The sequence below is a fragment of the Primulina huaijiensis genome, chromosome 7 (genome assembly GCF_012295235.1).
Source record: "Primulina huaijiensis isolate GDHJ02 chromosome 7, ASM1229523v2, whole genome shotgun sequence".
In the NCBI taxonomy this organism is placed as follows: domain Eukaryota; kingdom Viridiplantae; phylum Streptophyta; class Magnoliopsida; order Lamiales; family Gesneriaceae; genus Primulina; species Primulina huaijiensis.
In genome coordinates, this window is record NC_133312.1 from 938,267 (window position 1) to 961,868 (window position 23,602).

General features: G+C 33.3%; 4 protein-coding genes and 1 long non-coding RNA gene across 24 annotated transcripts; 3 read left to right on the forward strand and 2 right to left on the reverse strand.

The window, feature by feature from the left end:
• Positions 1 to 328: 328 nt before the first annotated feature.
• LOC140980555 (glycylpeptide N-tetradecanoyltransferase 1-like) lies at positions 329 to 2,905 on the forward strand. The gene is made up of 2 exons (XM_073446447.1): positions 329 to 453; positions 1,295 to 2,905. Exon 2 carries the CDS (start codon positions 1,310 to 1,312, stop codon positions 2,618 to 2,620), a length of 1,311 nt encoding a protein of 436 aa, XP_073302548.1. The 5' UTR covers positions 329 to 453; positions 1,295 to 1,309; the 3' UTR covers positions 2,621 to 2,905.
• Positions 2,906 to 3,397: 492 nt separating this feature from the next.
• Positions 3,398 to 9,563, forward strand: LOC140980562 (uncharacterized). 18 transcript variants are annotated; one of them, XR_012175983.1, is made up of 6 exons: positions 3,403 to 3,847; positions 3,946 to 4,072; positions 4,450 to 5,620; positions 6,725 to 6,801; positions 6,983 to 7,474; positions 7,789 to 8,424. It is a non-coding gene; the product is annotated as an uncharacterized lncRNA (long non-coding RNA). The 18 variants fall into 18 exon arrangements; XR_012175981.1 differs by having other exon boundaries at positions 3,404 to 3,847; positions 7,015 to 7,474; XR_012175977.1 differs by having other exon boundaries at positions 3,398 to 3,847; positions 4,450 to 7,154; positions 7,335 to 7,474.
• Positions 6,524 to 7,354, reverse strand: LOC140980561 (uncharacterized). Its single transcript, XM_073446452.1, has 2 exons — positions 7,013 to 7,354; positions 6,524 to 6,640 (listed from the first exon to the last, which is right to left on the reverse strand). The coding sequence occupies exons 1-2, from the start codon at positions 7,352 to 7,354 to the stop codon at positions 6,524 to 6,526; spliced, it is 459 nt and encodes a 152-aa protein (XP_073302553.1).
• A 1,998-nt stretch (positions 9,564 to 11,561) lies between the features above and the next one.
• On the forward strand, positions 11,562 to 15,135 carry LOC140980676 (protein phosphatase 2C 16-like). Of its 3 annotated transcripts, none has more exons than XM_073446655.1 (5): positions 11,562 to 11,786; positions 12,417 to 13,222; positions 13,762 to 14,121; positions 14,226 to 14,331; positions 14,601 to 15,135. In XM_073446655.1, the coding sequence occupies exons 1-5, from the start codon at positions 11,741 to 11,743 to the stop codon at positions 14,933 to 14,935; spliced, it is 1,653 nt and encodes a 550-aa protein (XP_073302756.1). In that variant the 5' UTR covers positions 11,562 to 11,740; the 3' UTR covers positions 14,936 to 15,135. The 3 variants fall into 3 exon arrangements, with proteins under 3 accessions (XP_073302756.1, XP_073302759.1, XP_073302757.1); XM_073446658.1 differs by having other exon boundaries at positions 11,568 to 11,786; positions 12,388 to 13,222; XM_073446656.1 differs by having other exon boundaries at positions 11,570 to 11,786; positions 12,361 to 13,222.
• Positions 15,136 to 20,731: 5,596 nt separating this feature from the next.
• Positions 20,732 to 23,307, reverse strand: LOC140981436 (PHD finger protein ALFIN-LIKE 5-like). The gene is made up of 5 exons (XM_073447839.1): positions 23,027 to 23,307; positions 22,888 to 22,920; positions 21,982 to 22,210; positions 21,459 to 21,594; positions 20,732 to 21,196 (listed from the first exon to the last, which is right to left on the reverse strand). Exons 1-5 carry the CDS (start codon positions 23,115 to 23,117, stop codon positions 20,933 to 20,935), a joined length of 753 nt encoding a protein of 250 aa, XP_073303940.1. The 5' UTR covers positions 23,118 to 23,307; the 3' UTR covers positions 20,732 to 20,932.
• Between the last annotated feature and the right edge of the window lie 295 nt (positions 23,308 to 23,602).

Sequence of the window (23,602 nt, forward strand, 5' to 3'; positions counted from 1 at the left end):
GATCCCAAACCAGATGAAAAGATTTACCTACCATACTTCTCTTGTCATGCATATATATGCGCACACACATTTTCAATCTCAATTATTATTATTCCAAACTAATATTTTATAAATTATTTTCAGCAATGCACGTTGTTCACATATATATATATATATAGTTACCACATTGATTTCAAAGTGTTGGGACTGGGAAGTAAAGATCAACACAAATCTACTATTTTGTGAAAGCGAATACGAGACTAAAAATGCGCCTTTTGAAGAGAGAAAAATTGAAGTTGAACGTTTTTCAAATAAAAAACATTAAAGGTGAAACATCAAACACTTTATCAAAAGCGTGTGTCATATGCTATAAGCGAACATTTCGAAGTTCATTCTCGTCAACTTGCTTGAACCAAAATTGGCTTTCTAAAGCCCTAGATCTTCACCAAGATTTCCAAATCGAAGTTAACATATGTACACAATCTCGCAACTTCACTTCAATAATATTATTAGAGTTGTTACGTGTTGGTTTTTCTGATTCAGATCTTAAACTTTGCGGTCATTTTTTTTAAAATTTTTACATTTAAGATGAGTCGCGTGGCATTTCGTGATTGAATGGATTATATGGAATTCGTTAAGCTATCTTTCTTTTCGTGCGATTTATTAATTTTTTGAAATCTGGATTCAATACTTCTGAAAATTGTAGCTTTAATGTGTAAGCGGATGTTCTCCTAGTAGGAATGTGTTTGTATCGTTTAACTGGGTACAGTTTCATTGTCTTGCAGTCACTGCTTGCTTAAATCCTGTAAAAATTAAGTGATGAAGTATTATGCGGATATTCATGTTAACTTTGTTTAATGATTTTGTGTGTTTTGATAAGTTTGGATTGCGTGCCAGTTTATGTGATAGTGCGTGTTCCTGTGGCGAACTCAAAAACTTTGACGTGGCCGCAGACTTCGTGTTTTTGGGGTGCTAAACTTTGTGATATTAGAACAAATAGTTTTTCATTAGACGGAAGTGACGGTGCTGTGGTGTGACTTTCCCAAAACTCCCTCATCATGTCTTCATGTGGTGTGTTTGAAAAGCTGTAGTTTCATTTCGATGCAATTAAATTGGAACTATGGTGTGTTTATGGCTTTATGGATTTGTTGTATTTTGATGAATTATCTTTTTTGATTCAGCTCCTAATCTGTTTCCTATTGTTGATGCGTACATTGATATATAACGGTTTCTTTGATTTTTTTATATATTTTTTCTACTCATTTTAAAATTTCTCTCATCTTCTATCTCATTCTTTCTCTTAAATTGATGATAGACGTCGGTCTTGAGAATGGCTGATAACAAGGCACCGACTGAAAGCCACGATATTTCTGGCGATAATACCTTATCTTCTGAAAATGAGAATGATAGTGGAAATGAAGTATCAATTGATTCTTTAGCGCAGAAAGTCCAAGAGTCTCTTTCTCTTGGAAAGAGGCATAAATTTTGGGAAACCCAACCTGTTGGGCAGTTCAAGGATCTTGGGAACGCGAGCATCCCTGAAGGTCCAATTGAGCAGCCAACACTGCTTTCAGAAGTCAAACAAGAACCATATAATCTTCCAACTCCTTATGAGTGGATTACATGTGATATGGACTCTGAAGAGATGTGCGCTGAGGTGTATAGTCTCCTAGCTAATAACTATGTTGAGGATGACGAGAACATGTTTAGATTTAATTACTCGAAGGAGTTTCTTCAATGGGCATTGCGCCCTCCTGGTTTCTATAGGAGTTGGCACATTGGAGTAAGGGTAAAGAGCTCAAAAAAATTGGTTGCATTCATTACTGGGATTCCTGCCAAAATCCGTGTTCGCAATGATGTAGTAGTGATGGCTGAGGTTAATTTTTTGTGTGTCCACAAGAAGCTTAGATCAAAAAGACTGGCTCCAGTGTTGATCAAGGAGGTCACAAGGAGGATTCATTTGGAAAATATCTGGCAAGCTGCCTATACTGCTGGTGTTGTCCTTCCTACACCCATAACGACTTGTCAATATTGGCATAGATCTTTGAATCCAAAGAAGCTTATCGATGTTGGGTTTTCTAGGCTTGGTGCCAGAATGACAATGAGCCGAACGATGAAGCTGTACAAATTACCAGATCAGACTGCGACCCCTGGATTCAGAAAGATGGAACCCCATGATGTCCCTGCAGTTACTCGCTTGCTTAGAAATTACCTGAAACAATTTGTCGTTGCACCAGATTTTGATGAGTTAGATGTAGAACATTGGCTTCTTCCTAGGGAGAATGTTGTGAACAGTTACTTGGTCGCAAGTCCTGATAATCAAGAAATCACCGACTTCTGTAGTTTTTACACCTTGCCCTCTTCGATACTTGGTAGCCTTAGCTATTCTAGTCTCAAGGCTGCTTATTCTTTTTACAACGTGTCCACGAAGACCTCATTACTTCAGCTGATGAACGATGTTCTTATTGTTGCCAAGAAAGAGGAATTTGATGTTTTCAATGCTTTGGATGTTATGCAGAACGAGATATTCTTGAAGGAGCTGAAGTTTGGTCCAGGAGACGGGAAACTTCACTACTACCTCTACAACTATCGGCTAAAACATGTACTGAGATCGTCAGAACTTGGGCTTGTACTCTTGTAGGTTGAGACTAGAATTCAGTTTTTGGTGCAGGTCGAGTATTTTGCTAACTGACGCGAACAGATGTCTTCCCCAGCACTATTCTCTGCATCTTGGGTTAGTTCTAGACATGATTCAAAGCACAAAAGATAGATAAATTTTTTATTGGGAATATATCATTTTCTTTTCCGAATTTCATTGGCATTTTGTTTGGTTCTTGTTTTCTTGTATTCTAGTTTATTGGAAAGTGCGTTGTTAACCAACAATTTTATCTGGTATTTATGCCGTTGAAATTTATTCGTGGCTTTATTGTTGTAAATTTAGGCAGTAATATCACGCTCATTATTGTGTTCAAGTTCTATGGGGACAATAAACTCTAAACTTAACAAGACCAGGGCCCAGATTTTTTTAATCACCTATTCAAGAATTGTAAGACAGTCATCATTCATGCTGCACCGAGTTGAAATTCATATCTATGCTATAGAAAAAAGCACGGGTTTTATTATTTTAACTTGTAATCTTTTGATGAACTTGTTTGCCATGTTATTCTCTACTACACGCGATGGACGGAGAATATCAGCTGGTTTAAACATTCCTATGCGTACGACAAACTCATTTGATTTTTATTGGTGTCTTGTATTATTTCTAAATATATTTTTATTGTCCAAAAATGAACAAGAAACATTATTTTTGGTTTCTCCTTTGTGAATATCTGTAACTTTTGTGAATATATTTAAAAAAAATTACACATGTATATATATATATATATATATATAAATACACACACGAAGTCATTGAGTATACTTTTTCTTTTATCTCATTTTTTGAGATAATTTTAGATTGTGTATGGAAACGAAGGATTTTAGCTCATAATTATGATATCCTCAAATCATGACACTCCAACCAAATCAAATCCTCCCCTACAATAAAATGTTTTGACAAAAAAGGCTCACATCGCAAAATTTTAAACCTAAAAATTAGATTTACTCGGTGTAATCGATTAGTTGTCACCTTCGAGGCAGTACAAATAGCACTTTTATGCAATCACATTGAAGTCGCATTCAACGCATGCAGAAGAAGAGACTCTGGCAACGCTGTCGTTTTTGTCTTCGTCGCCCGGTATTTCCCGCTGTTTTCCGAACGCTTGCATTCTCCCAACATACTTCTGCCAACGCGGTTTTTACGAGGACTACGAACACCATTTCAGCAGAAAGTCGCTCAAGTACTGGGACAAGTTTTTTTCCTAGCGGGGTATCAGTTATTAGGCTTCTGATATTGTTTTTCCTGCTATTTTGACCTTCACTTTGTTTTTATTTTGGAAATTTCCTGTTTCAATTTTTCGAAGACAGGCATTATTTGGAGAAGGATTGGGGCAAATACTTTTTGGAAGATAATGATGGTGGTGCTGGTGATGGTAGGGGTGTTTTTGCTGATGGAAAAGTACTTTTAGAGGTGATGGTTTTCTAATTTGAGAAGGTATCTAACGAGTTTTTTTTCCTTCTCTTGAACGGATATTATAACAGTTTTGCGGATAGTTTATCGAGCAATTTCACGAATTGGAATCTCATGCTGTAGTTGTTTATTTCTGTGAATATGGCGCTGTATTCTTATTGACAGTCTAGAATCTAGATATAGCACGTGAGTAGGTTGAGCGAAATCAAGTCTTGATCATTAACTTTCTAATTGCTCTAGTTTTGGTCCATAGAAAGCTGCTTTCTAAATTTTAGCAACTGCAACAAAATCGTTTGTTCCTGGGATAATAAGCTTGTATGATTACCTTTGCCAAGTAAATGTTTGTGACTATCCATTTGACATCGTGATCGGGAATTAAATTTCTGACCTGTTTGTTACAGATGGGTTGTGGAGCTGGGAACACCATCTTTCCTCTTATTGCTACATACCCTAAGCTCTTTGTTTATGCTTGTGATTTCTCATCTGATGCATTGGCTCTTGTTAAGGTTTATTCACTCTCTCTCGCCTATCTTCTACGGTAATTGTTCAACCCCTTAACAAGGGGAACTGTAATAGAATTGTGAAGGTTTGGTAATGTATAGTTAGATGTTGGATTATTGTGATGGGGAGTAAACTAATTTGTAGCTGCCGGTTAATTGATTTTTTGAATTAGGCAATTAATAACATCTCCATGTATTATTTTTAAAAATCTGATTACAGTGACATTCAAAATTCAGAAAAATAATTTGTAGCTGCCCGTTAATTGATTTTGTTGGATTAGGCAATTAATAACATCTCCATGTATTATTTTTTTAAAAGCTGAATTGAACTCTCCTATTTTTGTGTTTAACGACCTCATAGTTGTGTTCGTGTTTATAACACATTTCATGTTATTTATCTATTTTGTATTTTACTTGCTTTGTACGTCATAGGTAAATGATGCTTTAAAATATGTGCCATCGAGATAAATTTTCAAAACTTGCTTTTAACTCTGTAACAAATTGATCTTTGATGACATCCATTTCTTCTAATTTATAAGAACAAAAACCCCTAGAATGTATATTATTTTGATGCAACGGTGAGGACTTTGGTTTGGGTCTTGATTCTAATTTTAAATATCATAAAAATAGAATAAGTCTGGCATGGATGGGGCTTGTTAGAGGTATTAAAATATTAAATGCCACAGAATCCAAGTTAAATGAGATATTTAACAGCCCACACAGTCTCCCTTGTTTTCTTGATGAATAAACGCAACTCATTTCTAATATTAAAACGAAGTAATAGGGGCCTGCTTGTTTTCCGATATCAGAGTTATCCAAAAAGAACTTGCTAGTTGATGAAGACCTGGCAGGGACAGGAGACATACAGCTAGAAAAAGGGGCAAAAAGTATCCTTGGTCTGTAACCCTTCATAATTTTGCATGTTTTTGTCTAAGAGAATGTTGGCATGTTTGAGATCACGATGCACAAGTGGCTTTGGTCTTGTCTGATGCAGAAAGTTCAAGGTAATTGCAATTTCTGCAGCTATTCTGAAACAGGCTCTCCAAGACAATGGTGGAGTACCAATTTTACGGTAAAGCCTGTCTTCTAAACTGCCATTTTCCATGTATTCATATACGAGGCAACCATTCTCTAGACAGGCACCCAACAGGATACCCATATGCGGATGTCTCATGCTGCTCAGAACCTCAACCTGCAACAATTGTACACATGAGAGAAAATTGAAGATTATTCCGATTTTTGACATTGTAATCTTGGAAATGCCATTTTTACGAACGTTGTATACTTGATGCGAAAGCATGAATTGGAGTTTGATCTGTTCATGTGGTACATTACCCCAGAAAGGTTTATTGAACATTTTCGGACGGCTTTGAATTTTATCCTACCCATCTAGGGGAAGAGACATTTGTTGCTTCTTAACTGAAAAAGGGTCAAGTTTCATTATGTGGTTTATTATATTTCTAGGATAGAATATTTACCAACCTCTCTTTGGAACTGCTGTTGACCTTGTGGAAAATCTGGCCTACAGAATCTTTATTGCAACAGGCGTGTGATCCAGAAAAGCCTTGTAAACCGGCACGTATCCACCTTCACCAATTTTATCAGAATCAGAGAAATAATTTGTCGCGGCTTCAATTTCATTGATTGAGTACTTCCTATATTTTATAACATTCCACGCTAATGCGTCCACTGCCGTCTGTTTCTCATCAGCCTCGTGCTTGAACTTCATTTCAGCATGCCTTCTTCTCTCTGACTCTAACTCTGCTATGCGTTGAGCCTTAGTTGCTACTAAAACTGCAGCCTTATACTTTTGCTTCTCTCTTTTAACTATGGCTAATGTGGATTCTTGTGCATGATTTGCAACTTCTGATTTACGTGTCTCTTCTGTCTTCCATTGGTCAATCTCCCTTACCTGAAATTAAATATCATTTTATTAAGTTTTGCCTAGAAAATGTCTTTTTTTACAGCAATGTTGTCATTGTAAACTGATTGCCTTCTCATTAGCAGTTGCAGCTTCTACGCATGCTGCATTGTACTTTGATGTCGCATGTTTTAGCTCTAATTTTAATCTCCTCAATTCATCCTCCACTTCCTGCCACAGCCATTGTGTTACGAAATGATGTAACCAACATTATCATGTCTAATATTAACCAATTTCATTACCATTTTGTGGCAGAACTAGAAACGAAAAGCAGAAAACAGATACCTCATCAAGAGAATAAGGAATGTGGTTTCAACAAAAGAATTGTCAAGGTACACGATTGAATGATGTTTGGTAATATCTTCTTATAACTCAAGCTTAACGCAAAACTTAAGCCAATAAGATAAGTCTTATCGACATCAGACATAAAACTCTGTTTGAAATCATGATTTAATTTTATCATCGAATGATAAGATGATAAGGAGCAATGTCCAATACTGTTATACCTTGTAGTCTTGCGAGTTGAGAAACTATACAACTTACAGCTGCTTGTGAGGAATTAGAGCTAATGGAAGAATCCGATTCACTGTAATTATCCAAGAACTCAATGGAAACATCAGAATTGAAGCTGTGTGCTTCAGATTGATCACTCGAGCCGCATGGAAAATTGATCGAGATATCATAGGTTTGAATCATGAGACCATTTTCAATTCCAGAAATCTTGTTACCAGCTACCTGGCTGAGCCCCAACTCACTGCGGTTACTTCCCATTGAATCAAGAGACGACACATTGTTGCTTCCATAGGGTGTGTAATTATAACTACTGCTTGGTGAATTCACCGAAGTAAGATTCTTGCTTTTGTAGTGGCTTTCCCATTGCACCATTTGCTGAAACTCGTTGCTGCTCAATGAGCTATGAGGGGACGGAGTCTTGCTAGTTAAAAATGGCTTAATTCATGATGCTGTTTGCTGATGTGCCGTGAAGTTGTTTGGTGAATTCTGAGGGTATGTACTCTTGATAATGTCCACTGGTCTTTGCCTGTTCAACAAATCTAAAGATGTTTCCGCCTCTGTTCTGCAACTCCACGCGAACTACTTTTCATGAGCCAAATTGAGCTACAATAATGTCATTTGGAACCGTAAAGAATAAACTGATGTATTATGCTATGTGAAAATAAAATATAAATATAAATTACATCTTGTCCCTTAAAAGTAGCACTTTACGCTTTTGATTTTCCACTATATCTTAAAGCTTGAGCGGGTGGTGAGCCACCATTAGTTTATAACTTTAACCTTAATGTGCCCTTATGCGTAGCTAGATATGGAGCTGCAGAGACTCGGGTTTAGGTTGGTCAACTTCAACTGGATGAGGCACTTAGAGAGATGCAGGTAAACCGAGGGTTCATATATGGTCGAAAAGAATGAAATTGTCATGCACAAGCTCTGATACCAAGTTACCAACTAAGCCTAAAAATTGACGTACATATAACTTGGTCAATAATAGTTTACGCTTTCAGTATGCTCAATTATAGTAGGATGGTATGCCACATTGGCAAAATCCATGATGAATGCAATTCACCGGAATGTTTTGATTTACCCAAGAAATTCAGGAGAGATTGGAGTGCCCAGTTCAATTGCAAATTTGATTTCCAGAGCTTTTCCACCCTTTGATACTAAGTAAACCGAGCAAGAATCAGGTGCATACTTTGCTGCACAACTTGGAACATCTGCATTTCTAAATGCCCTGCTATTACACAACACCAAAAGCTGTGTAAGAAGGCTTACATGGAAGCACAGTCATGGGAGCGTTTCAATACACGGAGGTGAAACTTCTCTTTAACTTTTAAGTACGCTATATAAGAATTTTGTTTTCCCCCATCAGAGAAGACCATTACCCCTGCTGCCACATGTATCTATTTATTTTCCCAAAATGGATGACTGTATTCGTTGTGGAACAGAGAACTCTGCATTATCTACACTGTAACGTCTAAATGATTGGATCAACCTTGACATGAAAACTCTGCATTATCTACACTGTAAACTTTCCAAGTTCTAAACCTTGCTATAAGACAAGTTGAAAAGCCATATTGGCTGCTGCTATGTCAAGGTCGATCCAATAATTTAGACCCAGGGTATGTTATTATATCATGAGGAATAAAAGTACTGGTTTAAGAAACAAATCATTTATGTACACATACCTTGAAATCGCGTTTCGTGTTGAGGCGCCAAGAACAATGGTGGTGGTGGGGTTAGCATCTGCATACTCACATAGCGTTTTTGCTATGTCATGGCCGTGGAGAACCACATCTTATACACGAATCTGAAAGTCGTAAACATATAATTAGTAGTTGAAAAAGCATATAGCTAGCTATCAGTGTAGTATTTCATGACCTCAATAGTATTATGTTACCAGTTAGTTAATCTTTTACCAAAATCCAACTAAATCCCAGTAAGAAATGACTAGACTACTAGAAAGCCCCCAAAAGGTGTGTTTCAATTATGTGTTGATTACCGCTTTTCGAGCACAAAAGCCACGGGAAGGGAGGAACAAGTGCTGCATTTCAGGTTGAGTTGGTGCACGCCCTTCTTTAGGGATCAATTCCACTGCCCAACACAATTAAGATGCATGAGTTTAAGGATTAAACTAAAGTTGAAGATAAGCAAAAAGCTCAATTTTAATCCAAATGTCATGTTATGCAAATTTCTCCTATTGAGAATTCAAAATAAAAATCCTGAATGCCACAAGAGGACTTGCTAGATGGTCGAGGGGAATTTGCCCCATGATAGTAAAAAAGGTTAAATGTTTATAAGTAGATCTTATAAAAAGAATTAAAGTCAGACCACCCTCGATAACAAATAAGATAAACTGATTCCCTCTTGGCTGGTGCCACCCTATATTTTAGAATAAGCTAGCACCCACATGTAGATAAACATGGTTGAGTGCATATAACATGTAGGAGGACGATTCAATTGTCGTTCAACTTCGAATTCTCGACGGCCCATTTCACGGCGTGTTGGCTGTTCTTGTCTATGTTGATGGCCACGACAGTGGGTATATTCCCTTCATCAGCAATGTTAATATAATAATTCGTCGTTCATGAATTGCCATGTTGTAGGGCTGCATGGCGAAGGAATGGTGGCGCCGTGCAGCAATTCCCCTGGATAGGTCTCCGTTGCTGCGTGGCGCTACCAATCCTGCCCAGCCATGAAGCCACGTTGTCGTGTAGGGAAAAAAAAGTGATGGAAATGTGAAGACTATGATCGACACCAATATTTATTGTTATTTTGTTTTGTAAGCGTAAATGTGGCCTATACTTGGAGGATCAAGTCTTGAGTTGAGTTGAGTTGAGTTGCATGCATGTATTTACACCAAGGCCACCAGGAAGAGAGACCATTTCCTCGACTTTTTTGAAAAAAACTTAAATTTGTTATTTTTATTTTAAAGTTTTAACCCCTTGTAATAGGGTTCTAGAATACACACAAAATGGGAGGTTTTTTTGTTATTGTTATTAAGAAACCTATATTTATACATGAATTATGCGTGGTTTCATTTTCTTCAATTTTAAGTCGAATAACACACATAATTGGATAAATTTCACAACTTTTATTCAAGATATTAGATAATAACAAATAGTTGTATATATAAAAAAGTGTTTTTCTAAATATAAAATTTTAAAAGTTGTTTAATTCAGCTATGATTACTTAGCTCTGGTTCAGATGCACTTCTTCGATTTAAATCACAAAAAAGTGTATATGATTTGATTCCGGTTAAATATGGACCAGGGGTGGTATACCGTACCAAAATCATATATCGTATCGAAAATTACGATATGAGAAAATTCATACCGATACCGTACCGAAAATTTCAGTGTACCGAAAATTTCAGTACATATAAGTAATATAACTAGCATATCGATTATACCGAAATTGTACGGTATACTGAGATTTCGGTACGGTATCAGTATATACCGAAAAAAAACTTTACGTTTTAAATTTTTTATAAATTTATTGTTTTAAAATATTATATATTTAAAAATTTTGTATATTTTTTTCGGTATTTCGGTATATACCGAAATTTTCAAATTACATACTGTTATAGTATCGAAAAATTCGGTATTGTTACCGTACCGTACCAAAATCATCGGTATACCGCAAATTCGGTAAATTCGGTATTTTTTTTGGTACGATAATTTCGGTATACCGAAAAATCGGTATTTTTTCCCACTCCTAGATATGGTGAAATGAAATATTCCAACTTACAAATTGGACCGAAATAATATAGTTTTTAAACTAGAGTCTTAATTTTCCTTGGAATTGAACTAAAATTTTAGTTCTAAATCGATATTTTTATAAAATTTTGCGGTTGTTATCAAGTTTCGACATGACACGTAACACATTTGAAGAAAAAGATCTCAATTTATATAAAAAAAGAAAAATGAAAGGTATAACCTAACACTCAATTTTAAACATAAAAAGACAAATATTACAAAAGAGATTAAAATACAAAACAATGGCATCAATTTTTACTTTTTTTTTTATTATCTATTTATTTATGTAATGAAAGAAGTTGAATATAATATGTCATTATATAATATTATTAGTTTTCCTCTATTTGGTTCTTTTGCTAGAACGACGAAAGGGGAGTGAAGGCAAATTACTAATAGTTGAAAAAGGTAGGAAAAAAATTGAAAAAAATTTAAAATGTGACTTTTTAGCATTAAAATTACCTCGAAACAGAAAAATATGGCGATATGGAAATTTTGGGCACCATAAATTCTTTTTTCTTGTCTCTTTTTATTTTATTGTATTTTATTCTTGTCTAATATTCAATCAATTCATATGTTTTTCTCGCTAAAAATGTCAACTTGAAAAGGTCCTGGAAATTTAAGATGCTTTTATTTCATACATTTAATTAATTTTTGACTTCTAAATCTTCAAATATATAGGATGCCATGAACAAATGCCTTTCAATTAATATTATTTTAGTATTAAATTCAGGGATGATGACATTATTTAATTCCAGGCAGAAGACGATTCCTCCTGCCAAAGCCAAACAAGGACACGTGGTCTTCTTGGAGTTTGCCTCATGAAAATTGTTTCTTTTTTCACATTTTTTTCTGCGCAAAAGCATTGATGGGAGAGATAATTGAATCTACGCGTGTCCTATGAAGTAGCAAAGCTTTCCACACACGTCTTTCTCTTTCTCTCTCTCCCTATCAAAGCCATAAAGGAAATGAGGGAAAATCTACGGAGGGGGAGTAATTACCGAGCATGGTGAAAGCCCTTTCGCCCTTTTTGTTGGTGTTTCAATTCTTTGGTAAGAACCCTCCACTTGTCTTTGTCTTCCAGTATTTTATATTTCCTTTTGTAATGTAGATGTGGGGGTTTTGAGGAACTTTTTTGAGGAATGAATCTTTATTTTCTAGAGAAAATTGTTGGAGAAAGGGATTTTGTTTGTCGGATAAGATTGAAAATAGCCGTGATTTTCAAGAGGCTATTAAGGGTTCCCTCAGATCCATGAAACCCATGTTCCGTGTGGCAACAAGTTTGAGTCTTTGAGGGTTTCCTTGTGTATTTGGGGGCTTGGTTTTGCTTTCTTGAAGGTTCTTTCTTTGGGTTTCCTTTCTTGGAATTATTGCTAGGGTTGGATCTGAGGTCTTTTTCTCCATTTCATGACCATATAAGGGTTGGCGGTGGAGGTGAGATGGTAATTTTTGGGAATCTAAGGTGTTGAAACTGTTTTCAGCTTTATATAGTATATTTTTCGACCAGATCTGATTTCCAAAAGTCCGTTATCGCAAATTTTCTGGTTTTCAATCTGCTATTGAATTCTATTACGAGATAAAACGCTGAATACTTGTGTCCCTGTGTGCGTAATTAAATTTTCTCAGCCTTTTGTTTTTATTGCTGTTGAGAAGACGAATGATGGAAGATATGGCTCCTTCAGTTGCCGTGGCACTTAGCTTAGGTGATCCTGTTTGTGAGAGTTCAGGAATTTCAAACCAAACTGAAATCAAAAGACTAGAACTAGTGACCGAAACAGCAAATTTTCTATCGGATCCAGCTATGGATGATACTGCTAGTTCTAGGTGGGATTCCAGTTCGACATTGCATGGGAGAAATGGAGCAAAACCTGATATGTCAAAGATGACACAGTATACTGAAAATGGTAAGTTAATCCATGATGCTCAGGAAAGCAAAGAAGATGAGATTCTCTCAATTGAGGAAGACCCCAGTGTTATCAGTGCGGTTGAGTTGCTACCTCTTGATTCTACAGCGGACATAAACTTGCCTGTAAATCTTTCTTCAGAGAGTAGCTTGCCTATAGCCCTCAAAATAGAGGGAATTGACAATGGTCAAATAGTTGCAAAGGTTATTACTTTGGAGGAAAGAAGCATACGGCGGAAAACATCGGGTGAATTTCTTAAACTGAATTCCAAACCAAATGAAGAATGTTCAGATGGACCTACCATAAAGGCATCCATTGTAGCTCTTCCGTTATCCAGTGAGAGTGATCCTGGGAAAGGTGGCGTTAAGACTGTCTTTGAAGTGGACTGCATTCCGCTTTGGGGTTCCGTTTCTATCTGCGGAAATAGACCGGAGATGGAAGATGCTGTTGTGGCTGTACCGCATTTTATGAAAATCCCTATCAAGATGTTTATTGGTGACCGTATGATAGATGGGATTGGTCAGACTTTGAGACACCTGACGTCACATTTCTTTGGGGTGTACGATGGTCACGGTGGATCTCAGGTATGCAATTTATTGTTCATTAAGAAGTAATTTGAGTTAGTTTTCAATTGTTGGGGCGTGTTTCGATGTTTTACAATCAATTGGGTAATTGGGTGCCTATCTAACCCAATTTATAAGCGGTTTGTGTCTGTATCTGCTGCGTGAAAAGCTAGATTTTTTCAATGATTTTGACTTCGTATGATAATTTATCTCCTCTATTTCACTACCCATTAATGGATTTGAGCTTCAAGGAATTGAATCTAGTCGCCCAAATCCATCATTTTTGTTTAAATATGGGGAAGTTGAATTTTGAAATTCCTTTCAAATTGGATACATTTTTAGACTATTTTGGGACATTTGATTACGTTGAGAAGCTTTCATTTGGGATCAAATTTCCAAATCATGTTAATTACAATTGCTCTGTTATACCGATCCATCCACCCAATGCAACCTAAGGATTTTGACTTTTTTGAAATTGTTTGCTTGGGTAAAAAGTTTTGGTGGGTTGGTTGTTGGTAACATTTATACTCGCAGCCAACCACGTTACATTCATCTTGTAGGTTGCGAAGTATTGCCGTGATAGGATCCATTTGGCTTTAGAAGAGGAGTTAAACAATGTTAAAGATGATTTGGTAAATGGGAGTATTAGAGACACTAGGGAGATGCAGTGGAACAAGGTTTTTACAAGCTGCTTTCTGAAGGTTGATGATGAGATTGGAGGGGGGACTAGCAAAGGCTGTCATGGTGGATATGTTGATGCAAATGATTGCACATCTGAACCTGTTGCCCCAGAAACTGTGGGGTCAACCGCTGTTGTGGCAGTGGTCTGCTCATCCCACATTATAGTTTCCAACTGTGGAGATTCGAGGGCTGTCCTTTATCGTGGTAAAGAAGCAGTCGCGTTATCTGTTGATCATAAAGTGAGCAAATGTTGTCTTGATTAATTTTCCTCCTTCAAAGATTATAATAATGTCTGGTTTTACTGAACTAATTTTTATTAAATTTATTTTCTATTTTATGTTAGCCAAATAGAGAAGATGAATATGCTAGAATTGAAGCATCTGGAGGCAAGGTGATACAGTGGAACGGACACCGGGTTTTCGGTGTTCTTGCAATGTCAAGATCCATAGGTATGTCTTTTATATGTCACGATTGTATAAATTTGTAATGTAAATGTATTAATGTATGAAATCATTATAAGTTGTCTTAATTCGAGTTCTTCATTACTTTATATACCTGAGAGACTGGAAATTAAACTCAGATCCTTTTTGAGGAATAGAACATTAGAACTACTAGTTTTTGTCAAATGGCCAAAACGTTCAGGAGTCCTTTCATCCTGTCTCCCAATTGCTCCACTCCACTGCAGCGTGTCTCAAGTTTGTTTACTTCATCTGTGCAGGTGACAGGTACTTAAAGCCATGGATTATACCTGACCCAGAAGTCTTGTTTATGCCTCGTGCCAGAGACGATGAGTGCCTTATTTTAGCCAGCGATGGGTTGTGGGATGTTTTGACAAACGAGGAAGTATGCGAAGTGGCTAGAAAACGGATCTTAATTTGGCACAAAAAGAATGGAACTCAACCATTAGTTGAGCGGGGGGAGGGAGTCGATCCTGCGGCACAATCCGCGGCAGAATATCTGTCAAATTTGGCTCTTCAGAGAGGTAGCAAGGATAATATTTCTGTAATTGTCGTGGATTTGAAATCCCGAAGGAAATTTAAGAGCAAATCTTGATCTGACTTGGCTTTGGCTTGGATATAGCATAAATCTATAAATACAGCTTAAAGTATCTCTTTATTACATAACATGTCCATTCATTTTTTCAAATGGGCTTGAAGTGTTAATGAGATTGGTGATCAACATGTGATGTAGAAAAACAAAGTGATCATTCATAAAGACATTTATCGATTAAACATGGCATCATTCTCTCTTTACTGATAATTGTTGAATTATTCGCTTTATGCACAAAGTTTTATATAAAATTCATTTAGTAATTTTATATAAACTAGAAAAATGCTCGTGCGTTGCACGTGAGAACCTAAACTACTGAAAATATATGTACGAAATTTTGAGCATATTTAAATTAATTAAACATGGCTAATAGCATTTATCAATTGAAACAAACTAAGTCACAAAAAATAAAAAAATCATGACCATAGATTTTATATATATGAATCGGATAAGTTATCTTAACCACTTGACACATTTTTCAATATGCTTCTTGGTTGATTTTGACAACTCAACACCTCTTTGTCGTATTTTGTTATAATATGCATATAACCATTTTGGTATACTCAACAAGTATCTGATCGTTTTTAACATCTATTATGTTATTCACAATCCTCATATGTGATCTGACATGCTCGTAGTTTGCTTCCTTATCACGAACATTTTTTCGGTTTTCTACATTATTTTTATCTGATAATCTTATTTTTCCGACTATTTGTTTTGTTGTTAAATGATTTTTCAGTTTTTGACAATTAACTACAACTCTTAAGAAAAAATACTTTTAGTCGTGATAGATTTTCACTTCTGACTAAAAGTATGCATAACATGTATATTCTTCAACAACATAATCAATTAATAGTGTTGCACCTTCTTCAAACATTGTGATATTTGTGATATCATTTTTATATATTTAGTATCAATATAGTCAACATATAGCTATAATGTTAATAAATTATTAACAACTATTTCTCAATCACTGTGACAAAAAATACTTGAAAATCTCTTTAAATGAATATATCTTAGAATTGTGTCCTCGTTTAATTTGACGCAATTCAGGAAAGTCATCTCGTTCGTCATTTTTTTTAAAGCTTTAGAACAATGATTTCGTGCATCATATCATGAGGATGATATAGTTTCAATCTAATTTATTGAGTCTAGAACATAATATTATATTATTCATTTAAACAAAATGAATTTTCTTCTATTGAGTTGATATTTTGTTTTATAATATTTTATATCTTATGGAACGACATACAAAATTAATAATTGTATTTAAAAAATCTTGAGAAAAGATACAGATAACGTAATTAAGATATGCGTATGAGATATTATTCAAATATATGTCAACATATTTGTCTTATTCAATATCCCGTCTAATAATACAATTGTTTATATTTCATAAGCATTTTATGATAGTCAAAATTAATTTTATGAAATATTGTAGAAATTCTTTGGTTAAGTGAATTTTTTTGATGAGGAGTTTTCTATGCTAGCATCGTATATCATATTGATTAGTTGGCTAGACACTTTAACTAAAAAAAGAGACAAAAACAACTTTTTAGCCACCTCAAAATATATCGAGATAATATTGGAGGAAAGAAAGTGAAACTGGCTCAATGTCTCAACAAAATGCATAAAATTGATCTATTGTGTCCACAACGTTTTAGAATTATTCTCATACCATTATAAATAGAATGAGAAATATGCACATTTTGTTTTTCATGTATTTTTTTCTTGAATTAAGAAATTTTTTCTTTTTGAAAAACTATTTTATTTTTTAGAAATATTGACATTTTATATGATATCCATATATCGCAAACCATGAAGTAGCAACATAATCACTATATAACACTTACGTTAACGTACACATACAATTCTTCAATTTCTTCTTCATTGTGCTTCATTGAAATTTAAATCTGAATCATTCTTGATCTTAACATTTTGCTTTAAATACGATTTAATATATATGTATATGTTTCATGTTGCTTAGTTAGACCTAATTTCAAATATCTATAAAAAATGTGCCTGAATTATACCATACAGAAATTAAGACATAGTAATATGTAACATTATTTTTTATTTAACATGTCTTTTATTCATCTACTATATTTGTCTTAACTTTTTTGTTCAAAATATGACGCATTTCGTAGACTATATGTATGAAGAACCAATAAATTACATATTTCACAGAAACCATCTATTATCCTCTTCGTAGGACAGAAGACCCAAAATATGTGGCTTTGATTGGTGTACTCTCATACTTATTTTCATATAAACAACAAGACACATCATATAATATCAGAAAAATCAATTACCGCCAACAATATTAATCAAATGAATAAAAAAAATCATAACACAAATAACCTCGATAAGATAAAAATGATAAGTCAAAGTTTAAAAATAATTTATTTAGTACAATAACACAGAAATGGAAATATATATGAGCAACAAAAAGCATAAATCACTCTCAAATTAAATACTAACTTAAATTATTCACAATTTGTATAATTTTTCCAATATTTTTTTTCAAATAAAGAGAAAGCACCTTATTAACGTCATTATTTCATAGATATTCCACATATTTTTTTAGGGAAAAAAACACACGAAGGGAAAAATGGTGCCTGGAAATCATCATGAAAAAATCCTTTAATAAAACCATTAAGAAAAATAGTCGTAAAACTATAATATAAAGTCACACAATTTTTCTTAAACCAAAAAAATATATTAGAGCATTGACAAAATATATCTAGCAACAACAAAACATGTGTTAACTGGTGATATAATTAAAATTTAGAATCATGCATAATCATTGAATTAGAACAAAATCGCATGCCAAAAATCTATTGGATATTATATCTTTTAATAATTTATCTATGTTTGTTGTCAACAAGAGGACTCCTAAATGTACCAAAATTTTTTAGTCCACCTATTATTTTCACAATAAATAATACTACAAAAATAATATAAGCAAGCACATAAAAACTCAAATTCAAATATCTTCTATCAATCTAAATACAAAAATTTTGAATAGACAATATAATAATGTAGTAAAAATTTTAAATATTGATTTATAGACACGAGTCTGGAAATACATTTGCCCCAATAAATAAAAAATATTATAACTTGATATTCTGATTTATAAGGTAAAAACAAAAAAATATTTCGGCATTTTTAATATTTTCTAAATCACTTCAAACTATATAATCTAAGCAAACAACAAACATGCATTATGTGTTTAAAAATTAACAAAATATCTCAACAATAAAAAATTGAAAAATAACCAATTTTGTGGGATATGTGGTCTTTTTTTCTATTACAATCCAAACACAACCTGATCAATACAAATGACACATAATAATAAAACATGTTAACTCTAGGCTAAAAAAACTCATCTCATTGTAAGAACACAAAATGATCAAATGGATCATATTATTTAATAATATTTATTTAGCAGCACATATAACAAAAAATTGAATAAATAGCTTAAAAACAGTGTTTGAAATCATTTACATACAAACATTTCTCTCAATCACGTATCTCTATTGACACATAAAGAGTCTTAAAATATCTCTATTCTAAATGGGAGAAATAAGTTTTATATGACCTTAATATTTATTAATAATTTATTTTTATTCAATCCGACTCATCTCCTTTCGTCTTCCCATTATTATCCTAATGTTCGTAATATTAACAATTTTTTTAATGTATAACATTAAGATAGTGATTTTCTATTAATTTGATGTATAAATTAAAGTAATTAGCTTTAAATTTAAAAGTAAAAGTAAAAGTAAAATTAAAATAATAAATAACTTGATTGAGTTAAGTAATCTATCAATAATCCTATTAAACTAACGTAGAAGATAAATTAAAGAACTTTGTGAACATGACAAATTATAAAACAAATAAAATGATAAAATAGTAAATTTAGATATAAAAGCCATATATTTATAATAGTAATAGATAAACTAACGTAGAAAATAACTTAAAAAACCTCATGAACATGATAAATTATAAAACAAACAAAATTGTAAAATAGTAAGTTTTCAAATAAAAGTCATATATTTATAAGATTAAAATTAAAATAGATGTTAATAATATTATCAATTTTTTTAAATGTATAATATTATGATAGAGATTTTCTATGAATTTAACGAAAATGTATAAAATTAAGTAATTATATTAAATTTAAAAGTAAAATAAAAACAATAATTATCTCGGTATAAAACATTTTCTCTCAATCATGTATTTCTTTTGATACGTAAGTAGTCTAAAAATATCTATATTATAAATGGGAAAAAAAATATTTTACATGACGTTAACATTTATTAATAATTTAATTTTATTCAATCACACTCATCTCCATTTGTCTTCCCATTATACCCTCAATGTTTGTAATATCAACAATTTATTTAAATTTATAACATTATGATAGTGATTTTCTATTAATTTAATGTCAAAAGTGATTAATTTTAAATTTTAAATTAAAATAAAATTAATAAATAACTTGATTGAGTTAAGCTTATGATAGTTATTTTTTTATGATTTTGATATCAATATATAAATTAAAGTAATTAAATTTAAAAGTAAAATTAAATTGAATTTGAAAATAAAATCAAAATAATAATTATCTTGTTTGAGTTAAGTACATTATTAATGACTATAGTAAATCAACATAGAAAATGACTTAAATAACCTCATGAACATGATAAATTGTAAAACAAATAAAAGGGTAAAATAGTAAGCTCACATTTCAAACTCATATATTTATATTTTTTATGATTTTGATTTTGATGTCAATATATAAATTAAAGTAATTAAATTTAAAAGTAAAATTAAATTGAATTTGAAAATAAAATCAAAATAATAATTATCTTGTTTGGGTTAAGTACATTATTAATGACAAATTATAAAATAAATAAAAGGGTAAAAAGGTAATCTCACAATTCAAACCCATATATTTATAATAGTAATAGATAATAGATATTAAACTAATATGAAAAATGACAATAAACAAAACGATAAAATATGAAGTTTAAAAATAAAAGTCACATATTTATAATAGTAATAGAAATAAAATAAAATTGATGTTAGTAATAGTAGCAATTTTTTTAAATGTATAATATTATGATAGAGATTTTCTATGAATTTAACGAAAATGTATAAAATTAAGTAATTATATTAAATTTAAAAGTAAAATTAAATTGAATTATAAAATAAAATCAAAATAATAATTATCTTGTTTGAGTTAAGTACATTATTAATTATCATATTAACTAACATGAAAAATTACTTAAAATCCCCATGAACATGAAAAATATAAAATAAATGAAAGGGTAAAAAAGAAAACTCACAAATGAAATTTAAGTACACTATTAATTAATATTTTAAATTAACATAAAAAATTACTTAAATAACCAAATGAAGATGACAAATTATAAAATAAATAAAAGGGTAATAAATCAACATAANATTAGATTAGATAGATCCAATAATAAAAACCATACAGGGTGAAACATGATTGACATACCACAATCCTCGCACATATTAGTTGGTTTTGGATGTCATAAACTGAACGTGCGTACCATCCATGGACAAAAGTTGGGCGTATTCAAGAACTGGCGTATTACCTTAAATTTGCCTCCCTTTATATATATTTGAAAAGGACTCCATATATTTTGTGTGTGTATTGAAAAAGACTCGATGATATATTGTTGTACAATACAAACACCAAATCCGCGAAAAACGTCTCCGAGCATAGCATAAAAGGGATTATATGGCAAAATACTTGAGGCAAGTAAAAGATCAAGGAAAACAGGGAACTTAATGAAAGAAGCATCACCGTCCAACAAAATCAGAGGATGACTTAATCACTGATGACAATAAAACGACCCTATTACCAAGAATTGGATCCCCCCTCAACAAGCACTAATTCACATTTTTGGCACAACATTACAGATAAACAGGAAAGGGTCCAACAAACTAAGTAGCCTGAGAGATAGTTCTTCACGAGGGTCGAGCTCTCTTGTTGCTGCATGTAGGGCATTTGTACTGCTTGATGTGCTCGGCTCTAGCAGGGGTAATCTTGACACATTTTCCATGGAACCACCTCTCACATAGGTCGCAGCATATCCAGAATTCATCAGATGCGTAGTTCTCTCCACAAGCACCGCAGAGGGCATCCCCATGCTCATCTTCTTCCTCATCCAACCCTTCTTCGTCATCTTTTGCCTGGGATATGGAAATCTTCTCTGGAGCTACGGTTGGTAGCTGCACAAAATAGGGCAGTTATATTACAACCAAGAAGAAGATTAATAATTACACTCATGCCGGGAAATCAGCTTCGTAAAACATAAAAAAGACCGATATCTTCACAGATATAATGGAATCTCAAAAAAGGCTGACTGTTTAACCAATTCACGCCGATAATATTATAGATGCAGTTAAATGATGGGAACACAGCCAAGCAGTATGAAAGCGAATAAAATCTTTTGGTTACAGATAAAAATAAATTCCACTTCCGATTTCTTACTAGTTTAGGTTTTGGCTTGAATTTGTTGCTGCTAAGATTTGAGACTGCTGATTTCTCCTTTTGTTGCTTCTTTGCAGCACCAGACACCACTTCAAATATGGTCGGAAGTTCATTGATCATGATAAAAAGGCGCTTCCTGAACCAAGAAGCAGGAATAAGATTATGACATCATTAACTTCACAATTCAAATAAACCATAAAGCATCCTAAAGGTGTCATCATTTTGTAACCATAAAGGATATGCATAAATTCATCCATGCACATGCTCAATTCAATTAGCTTCTCCAGTGATCAAAGTCTTAGACAAACAAAAATCTTAATTGCACACGACCTTCAACGGAAACAAGTAGAAATATAGGAGACGGCTACTAGGGAAGTATTTATTTAACAGAAATTTTGGCATCATTACTATTGATTTGCTGCCTTTCTCTTAAAAATATTTCAACGGTTATTTTAATGCTATACCGCCACTTAACGGCATAAATGAGACCTTGTAAATGACAAAAATGGGATTGAAGATCCACCTGTCAGCTTTATCGAACCCAAATCTTGCTCCAAAATAGAAGGCAACAGAAAGCAACCACGCGTCACTGTGGACAGCAACAAGAGATAACCAATCTTTGTCCTGCATTCCATCTCTAGCAAAGTTGATTCCCAGAGCAGGCTCTGGGAGTTCAGGAGGTACTTCTTCAGCAGGTAAATTGACCTCCCACTGTTCACTAGGAAATCCATACAAGCACAAATTCTCCTTCTCTGTGAATAAAAATAACAACAGATTACAAGCTGAATTAGTAAAATTGCGGAAAAGAAGACCCAACGAATACCTAAATATCATCGCCATATGATTCAAAAATCTAGGAACAGAACGGAACCAGTAAGAAATGATATTAAGAAAATGAAAAACTCAACAACAGCGACATATAAAAATAACAACCTAACAAGAAATGGTAAACTTGAAAGTGCTCAAAATGGATAATAAGGATTGCGAAACCTAAAAAATGTATCAAAACTTGATGCATCTTTGGCAAATTAATAGACTAATGGAAATTATCAACTTTTAAACAATCGACCTTGATTTAGTTATTAAACTTCACATCCCAAATCCTATCCTATTTTATAAATTTCGGAGCCTGATTTGCTCAACTTGGAGTTTATAATTTCCCTTTCAACATACCAAAATATTAATGATTTGCCGCAAACACAGCGAATTTTTCAGTGTAGCGCAAAAGGTAACAAGGACCGATAAAGACCGTGAAATACACGGTCATTAGCCATAATTCAACACTTGATTTTGCTCAACAAAAACACGAAACACGAGCATTTTTTAAGAGATAACTAGATCGTACATGAAACAAAAGTACTCAAACTCAATAAAATAAACAAATATATACAACTAAAAAGGAAACCCATTTCGCGTAAAAACCCCTGACCAGGATCACACTGTTGGTAGAATTCTTCAACATCTGAAATACAAAAACAACACAAAACAACCCACACTTCAAAAAAAATATCGAAGCGACATACACCTAGGAAAAAAAATGCACACAAGAATACAGTTCGAAAGACCACCTGTAGTAAGGGCTTTAATAAGGCCACCTCGACGACCCTTAAAGTCTCGAAAAACTTCCTCAACAGTACGCGGATTGTATCCTGCGTCCATTTTTCCTTTTCTGTCTTCTTTCTTCAGCTGAAATTCTACAAAATAGGATTTCTTTTAAAGAACAAACTACAAAAATAAGATTACAACATTAGAATTTCAGCAGCGAAAACAACGTCCGGAAGGAACAGGAAAATCGTGAGTTGATTAAAACGGAGTGTGACGAAGCTGGGCGGATTTAAAATGTGACGAAGCTGGAGGGGGCTTCGTTCAACTCTCTTTGGATTAATGGGCCGGGTCCGAATGTTCGATAGTACCAAAATTTAATTTACATGACATACAAATTTATTTAGTTTTGGGCCAAATTTTATTCGGCCCAAAATTAATTCACTAGTGGTAGATTATGGGCATTAACATATAATTTATTCTAGCAAATGAATTGGGGAGAATGTATATTTTATTTCATCCATAGACACATTAAATGTGAAGGAGAGATAGTAAGAGTACACCAAAAAAGATTTTTAAATCATACCCAGACTTAATATAAC

What these genes read in the sequence shown, in the direction of transcription:
- LOC140980555 (XM_073446447.1), top strand. Translation starts at nt 1,310, where the DNA reads ATGGCTGATAACAAGGCACCGACTGAAAGCCACGATATTTCTGGCGAT.
- LOC140980561 (XM_073446452.1), bottom strand. Translation starts at nt 7,354, where the DNA reads ATGGTGCAATGGGAAAGCCACTACAAAAGCAAGAATCTTACTTCGGTG. An exon ending in CTAATTCCTCACAAGCAGCT is followed by an intron (nt 6,641 to 7,012) that starts GTAAGTTGTATA and finishes TGGCTGTGGCAG; the next exon opens with GAAGTGGAGGATGAATTGAG.
- LOC140980676 (XM_073446655.1), top strand. Translation starts at nt 11,741, where the DNA reads ATGGTGAAAGCCCTTTCGCCCTTTTTGTTGGTGTTTCAATTCTTTG. An exon ending in ATGGTCACGGTGGATCTCAG is followed by an intron (nt 13,223 to 13,761) that starts GTATGCAATTTA and finishes TTCATCTTGTAG; the next exon opens with GTTGCGAAGTATTGCCGTGA. An exon ending in TGCAATGTCAAGATCCATAG is followed by an intron (nt 14,332 to 14,600) that starts GTATGTCTTTTA and finishes TCATCTGTGCAG; the next exon opens with GTGACAGGTACTTAAAGCCA.
- LOC140981436 (XM_073447839.1), bottom strand. Translation starts at nt 23,117, where the DNA reads ATGGACGCAGGATACAATCCGCGTACTGTTGAGGAAGTTTTTCGAGAC. An exon ending in CTACCAACAGTGTGATCCTG is followed by an intron (nt 22,211 to 22,887) that starts GTCAGGGGTTTT and finishes TTTTATTCACAG; the next exon opens with AGAAGGAGAATTTGTGCTTG. An exon ending in GGGTTCGATAAAGCTGACAG is followed by an intron (nt 21,595 to 21,981) that starts GTGGATCTTCAA and finishes TTCTTGGTTCAG; the next exon opens with GAAGCGCCTTTTTATCATGA.